Consider the following 6,596-nt stretch of genomic DNA (forward strand, 5'->3'; position numbering starts at 1 on the left):
CATATATCTGTTTTGTACAGTAGGCTACCTACCTAAGCCTGCGTGGCATTTCTTAGACACTGCGCGTTCCTCACCACAGCAGTCCCCTGTGATAGCAGCACTTATTATGGAAAGCTGCCGTTATTTACAGAGCAAACCAGACGAGGCTAACCCTAAAATGCATGGCTATACCAGCAAAGTTCTGCTTGTGGTGGCTACAAGCTGAATATGCTGCAGAGCAGAGCACATCCCTGCCGTGTGATCTGAGTGAGACATTAGGTTAACCTGATTCAACCGGATTCAAAGTGTGAATCGATGAATAGCATAGAGATCTTCTGACCCTTTCAAAATAATGGCTGTCACTTTATATGGGAAGAAAAACACAGTTCGTTCATTTGGTATTTGGAATGAATTCCCCACTTCCTACTTACAAAGGAGTGAATGCAGTATCTCTTTTGTTTTTATTCTTAACTTCTTTTACTTCCCTCTCCTCTGACACAAACAAACAAACACACACACACACACACACACACACTCAAACACACACTGTAGCCTACTCCCAGTCTGCAGTTTTGCAGGAGTTGGTGTAGCATAGTTTTATTCTCCAGTAGGTCTGTCAGGTCAGGTAGACTACTTTTTCCCGTCCCCTCGCAGGAAGAGAGACATCAAAGCGTCCGTCTCTTACTGGCCCCGTCAGAGCAGTCCGTGAGGGAGGGGGAAGGATTAGTGGATGAATGTATATACTATGTACTGTGTTTGTTTGCATCCAGGTGTGGTTGTGGAATATTTCAGTTTGTTTGTCAGGCTGACTTAGCGTCTCTTACTAATGTAAGTTCAATATTTTCTGATAAACAACACCCTCTCTCGTCCTCTAACCTGGTGCGTTCTGTAATTTCTGTAGGGGTCCAGACGGTGGGTCCCTTGCCTCAGGTACACTGCGGAATACCACAGTCACTTTTGCTGCCCAGCTCGGCTCGAGCGTGCCGGCCCCATCTCCAAAACGAGAGACAGAGAGTCTCCCCCACCACCGAGCCCCCAGCCCCATCCTCTCTCCTCCAGACTCAGGCCTCGGCTGTGCCTCCTCCCTCCCCGCAACCTCCCCCACCCTCTCGGATGTGTTCGGCCTGCCCACCCCCCCTCTCAGCCTGGGCACGGGGAGCAGCCGCTCACCCTCCCCTCTCACCCTCATGCAGGCCGTCTCCAACAAGCCTTTTGCCACCAAGCCGGTTCTGATGTGGAGCAAGCACGATGTGGCCGACTGGTTGGAGAGCCTAAACCTGGCAGAGCACAGAGACACCTTCATGGACAACGACATCGAGGGCTCCCATCTGCCCAGCCTGCAGAAGGACGACCTCATAGATCTCGGGGTGACCAGAGTCGGCCATCGGATGAACATAGAGAGAGCTTTGAAACTGCTGATGGACAGATGAGAAGAGAGGATAGAGGTCTCTCAGTCTCCAACACGACAACTTCACATAATAGTTTTATTTACGTTGACTTATTTCAAACTATACTTACTGTATAATTCTTATGACGATGCTTGTTTTGTTGAAACTTAGAAATATCCTCATGTATCCTGAAGAAACTGCAACTTGAAACAGCACTGCAGTTTCCTGAATAAGCACAAAAGTCCCCCAGGGTGGGATAGAGTGATCCCAGGTGAGACACAGCCGCTCTGTCAGTAGAAAGTAAGGAAGCAGACACACAGGGACCTGGCTGCGATGTGAAATACACTACACTATCAAACAGAACGGCAGCCTAATCACTACGAGACTTAAGGACTTTTGAAATCAACCCCATTTGAATGCAAAACCAGAGTCAGCTCTGCAGGGGTTTCATTTTCTATTGTATCTCTGTTAGAAAGTATGTGAACACTGATCTCTTCAGGAAAAAGGGTGGGAATCTGCACTGCACAGGGCCGGCACTAGAACCAATCAGTTGGCCGGGCACATTTTTTTTTACGGGACCTCCTATGTGTGTAAGTGCTTGGCCTCAAGGTACCCCCCTCCCCCCCTCAAGCTAAATTGAGCATTCATTTAATATATGCTATTTCCAAAATAATAATTTGGCTTGTGTTTATCTTAAGTAACATTAGAATACAACAAATATGTTTCAAAAAACACGAGCATTTTCATGCGTTTATGTTACTGTGGGATACAGTATGTAAAAAGCTGAAAAACACGACGACAAAAAAAAACATCCAAATTCAAGTGTTCAATAAATTGTATTCGTGGAGTGCCTTTGTTACAACTATGAAACAGAAAGCATAGGTGTGGGAACGCGGTAACAGCTTCCTTTTTATGACAACAAAATAAAACGCACCCCAACCACCAAGACGCGCGGTGTGCAGTCAAACGATGAAAACATCAGTAGCCTAAACATATAAGCGCCAAGTGTGCTTGATAAACAGTGGAAATCATCACAAAGCAATAATGGCATTTTACAATGGATATACAGCAAGTGTCGATGACAGCCGTAAGAAATGGTCAATTATCAGTTGGAGAATGTCCACCTCATATAAACAACGACAGCGCTTGAGCCCTGCTCTTTCAGTGACGACATTTTGTGCTGCTATTTGGCCTGTAGCATTGTCACCGGCTTGTTCTTTTCCAAGCGGTGCCATCCCTTCCTCTCTCCTGTCTCACCCTTTCACTTGTTGGTGGCGCAGGCACCTGCTCAGTGTGCACCATTCTGGCTTTTTTTTTGGCCTTTACGCCTCGGAGGTGTAGATTCAGCCTGAGGCTCAGAATCAGAAGAATAATCATCAGAGATTTCATCGTGATTCATTTTTTCCCTGCCATCTGAATCGTTTTCCATTCAGATTTTGTAGCAACGCTTGCCATTTTACATTACGCACGCTCTCGCTGTTTACTCCAAGTAGGCCAGACTAGGACTGAAAAGACTGCTTGGTTTCGGTGAACTGATATAGGGTACATACTATTTTGAGGTTATAATTAGAATAGATCAATACAATAGAATGTTCCGCACTGTTCTTCATTCACAATTGGTGATTATATAATGATGTATTGTTCGCTTCCCCTCGCTCATCAACTCACCCATTCCCCACATCGTGCTTTACTTCGTTTATTGAATCTGTTGTATGTGTGAAATTAGTTTCAGTATAGTTTAGGTTCAGATTCGAGACCGTTATCGGGGTGGTTATCAACTGGGCATGGCACTATCATGAGAAGAAGGGGAGCAGGCCCTACTGTCGGCAGGGCAGTAGGCAATTGGGGAGAAAAAAAAACATGATAAAACTGGTTCTGTTTGATTCTAACAACAACAGTGTGATTTATAGACTTATTTAGGAAAGGTCAAGGACGAAAGGGGAGTAGTGCATGTTTTAAATGAATGGGCAGTCCAAATGACCGCTTTAGCGGTGCTTGTGTGGGTTTTTATGGTAAAGACATTTAGCTGTAAAAATGTATGACCTTTTAATGTGGCATGAACATAACCAGTCATGATGTTTTCATCCGATTGTCCAGCAAATCACTTCAAGAGATAGGTTACCTTCGTGCATTCGTCCCAAAAAAGCATCCGAGTGAGCGAGACAGCGCTCCTCTGTCTTACTCTATGTAGCCCATGTATCTGATGAGATCTGGCAACAAAAAACAGAGAGAATGACATGCCATGCTCTTTAATTCCAGACACCGTCACATACGTGGACTGCACCTACTGAGACAGAGGGGGCGCTGTTTCGCTCTCTCGGATGCTTTATCTGAGATTGATGCTGTCTTTATGTCGGCGCGCGTCTCGGTCAAATAAATTATACGCCACAGTGGACGCGTTATAATACCCATAAAAGCTGTGTAATTCCCCCACGGACAAGGTGAGTTTTATCAATATATTAATAATTTAATATAATCAATGTGAAAAGCTAGTTATTGAGAAACATTTACTTGTCCGGAGAGATTTGCGCGGCTTATACGAAGTAGTTCTAAAATCCCAGACACAAAAATTAATGGTGACAAAAAATGATTTCAACCATTTCCTGGTTTTATGACTTGTACTGTGTTACTCAATAGGGCTTAGGGGGCGGGCCATGGCAATTGCCCATAACTCCGGCCATGGCCCTGCAGTGTGTGTAATTCATTTTTCTCTCTCTCCCTTTTTACCGGGATGTAGTTTGATTTGAGGGACAGTGCAGTGTTTTCTCAGACGAAGGTATTGCACATTTCTACTCCTGAAAGGGAGATCACATCAGATGGATTACAAAATAGGTACAGTAGCAAGTTGTTGCCCTTAGATTTCACTTGCCATGTTTTCAACATACTTTCAAGTTTTAATATTTGTTTGTAGTTATGTTTTACTTGAGGATGGAAAGTGGAACACAATACATATTGAAAATGTAAATTCAGTTTATAAATCATTATACTGTCTTCCACAGGAAGCTGAAATGTGTGCCAACAGCTCTCCCTACTGTTGTCTCCTGAACATGACATGGCAGAGAGAGCAGAGCTTGGCAGTCAGGGCTTTCCAATCGTTATCACCAACCATCATCCTTTCTTTCGCAGTCTTCTATGTCCTCTGAGAGGAATAATACACACATTATCACATTAGGTTATTACTATACCCTGAACTGATGTTTACGGCTTTGGGATTGAAGACTCAGGAATGGATTACCCTAGTTCAACAGAGTAGCAGGGATGGGGTCCATTTCATTTCAATTCAGGAAGTAAAGTGAAATTCCAATTCTACATTTTTCTCATAGAGAAGCATTGAAGAGAATGTCCGTTTACTTCCTGAATTTAAAAGGAATTTAAACCAACACTGCAGAATAGGCATGTTTCTGAAGACGAACATCAGTCACGTTTATGCAACGATGAGAAAAAGTAGGCGAACAAACACTAAAGCTGGAATTTCCTTTTCCCCTTCCCCTAGAATAGGAATAGTTCAACTTGTTTGGCAATCGAAGAGAGGCAGATACCTCTAAGAATCAAGTTGCTAGAAATGTTGTATGATTATTGAAGTATTAGAGATAGTATTTATTCTATGATGGTGTTTTGATGTGTTTCGTTGATGAGGAAGAAAGTTGTAGATACCCACAGAGCTCAACATGCTTCTTTTTAGAATTAGGTGATGCTTTTAGGGGGGATTTTTACTCCCAGTGACTGCTGTTCTGGAACATATGGGAGCCACAGGACATTTGCTAAACCATGTGCCATTGGACTTCTTTGACAGGTCTCTTTTATACAACACGTCTGAAACTGGCCAAATCCAAAACAGTATCACCAGAATAAGAATGTCCTGAAGTGCAGCATCATTTCCCTCCGTGTTCTCAAGGCAAAGTCTCCTCATACCATCGCCAGTCCAAAAGGGCAGGGATTCGCTCATCGTAATGTTGATGAGTTTAAATGTAATTTACTCTCTCCACTGTTTTTACTTACTGAAACGGTCTGAGGTGGTATTTTCCACTCAGTTTGCAGTGTAAACTTCTTGATATTGAAACCCCCTCCCCCCCCCCAAAAAAATGAGGGTGCTAGCTAAAATTCTAACATCAGTATTTACGAAACATTCTTTTGGATTGACATCCCGGGGGGGGGGACTGATGACTGATGACTGTCTGATGACTTTGTAAAACAAAAAAAGTTTTTAAAAAGTGTGATGGTCCGCAATCAAAAGGATGTTGCCTAAAGCATACTTAATGTGTACGGTATTCATCTACGACTGTCCGATGACTGTAGTATGACCTCATAACAGAAAAGTTCCAGTGCGATAGGCTGTAGAGGGGTACTTGTCACCTGTCAGTTGTCACTGTTGACACGCGGGCACACGTTGAGATGAGATCTTATGTTAAGAACCATAGGAACAAGAAAGAGTACAGTATTTTTTTGATTACGCAGAGATATTTAATGTTAGGATGTATTCCTATCCGTGTTGTTGCCATATCAACCCTGAGCTGTGGTTAGGTTTTCCAAAAAGAAGAGAAATATGGTTAAGAAGCAATATAATATAAATTCTGTTTCAAGTTGTTGTTTTTCTTATTCTTTTCCAGGGGGATAATTATACATGTAACAGGATTTCAAGTCTCTCTATTTTTAAAATTGATATAAATAATTGTGTTATAATCCATATTCCTATAGAGCATATTTGAAACTTTTAGCAATTGATAGTCATGCATTTACAAAGCCTCTGTAATTATTAAAAGCTGATATAAACTAATTTGCATAGTTTTTTGCATCACGTGTGTATAAATGAAGATTCTCAGGCTGTACATTTCGACACTATTTGCTATAGAAAGCGTTATATGACCACTATATGACCGAGAGAAAATCACACCACTTGAATGTGACATTTGATGTACAGTAGAGTTGACGGCTGCACGTTGCACTGAGGTCATGTACAGGCCTAAAGGCCTAGTAGTGAAGCTGACTAGACCTATATACTTAATAAGGCATCTGAAGCTCATTTTAAAAGCTACTTTTCCTTACTTTGCCCTGTAGGGCCACCGTAGTATGCTGTCAATGGAACATAGCATAGCAATCCAGACTGAATTCTGCTTTATTTCAGGTTTATTTCACTCCACTGGGAAACAATGGTGAAATGTAGTACAATGCAGTCTGGCTACATTGGACATGTTAAGATGCCGTAAACCGACAGGCATCAGCTCCAAACGT

At 42.6% G+C, this 6,596-nt stretch overlaps 1 protein-coding gene across 2 annotated transcripts in view; it reads left to right on the forward strand.

Annotated features, from left to right (window-relative positions):
• Nucleotides 1–6,141, forward strand: part of shank2b (SH3 and multiple ankyrin repeat domains 2b) — a 126,804-nt gene extending 120,663 nt beyond the window's left edge. For both annotated transcript variants that reach the window (XM_036979571.1, XM_036979569.1), the window contains one exon: nucleotides 881–6,141. In XM_036979571.1, coding sequence (XP_036835466.1) covers nucleotides 881–1,409 — 529 coding nt within the window. In that variant the 3' untranslated portion in view covers nucleotides 1,410–6,141. The remainder of the gene's footprint in view (nucleotides 1–880) is intronic.
• Nucleotides 6,142–6,596: the final 455 nt, after the last annotated feature.

This window comes from Oncorhynchus mykiss, chromosome 1 (assembly GCF_013265735.2).
Source record: "Oncorhynchus mykiss isolate Arlee chromosome 1, USDA_OmykA_1.1, whole genome shotgun sequence".
Taxonomy (NCBI): domain Eukaryota; kingdom Metazoa; phylum Chordata; class Actinopteri; order Salmoniformes; family Salmonidae; genus Oncorhynchus; species Oncorhynchus mykiss.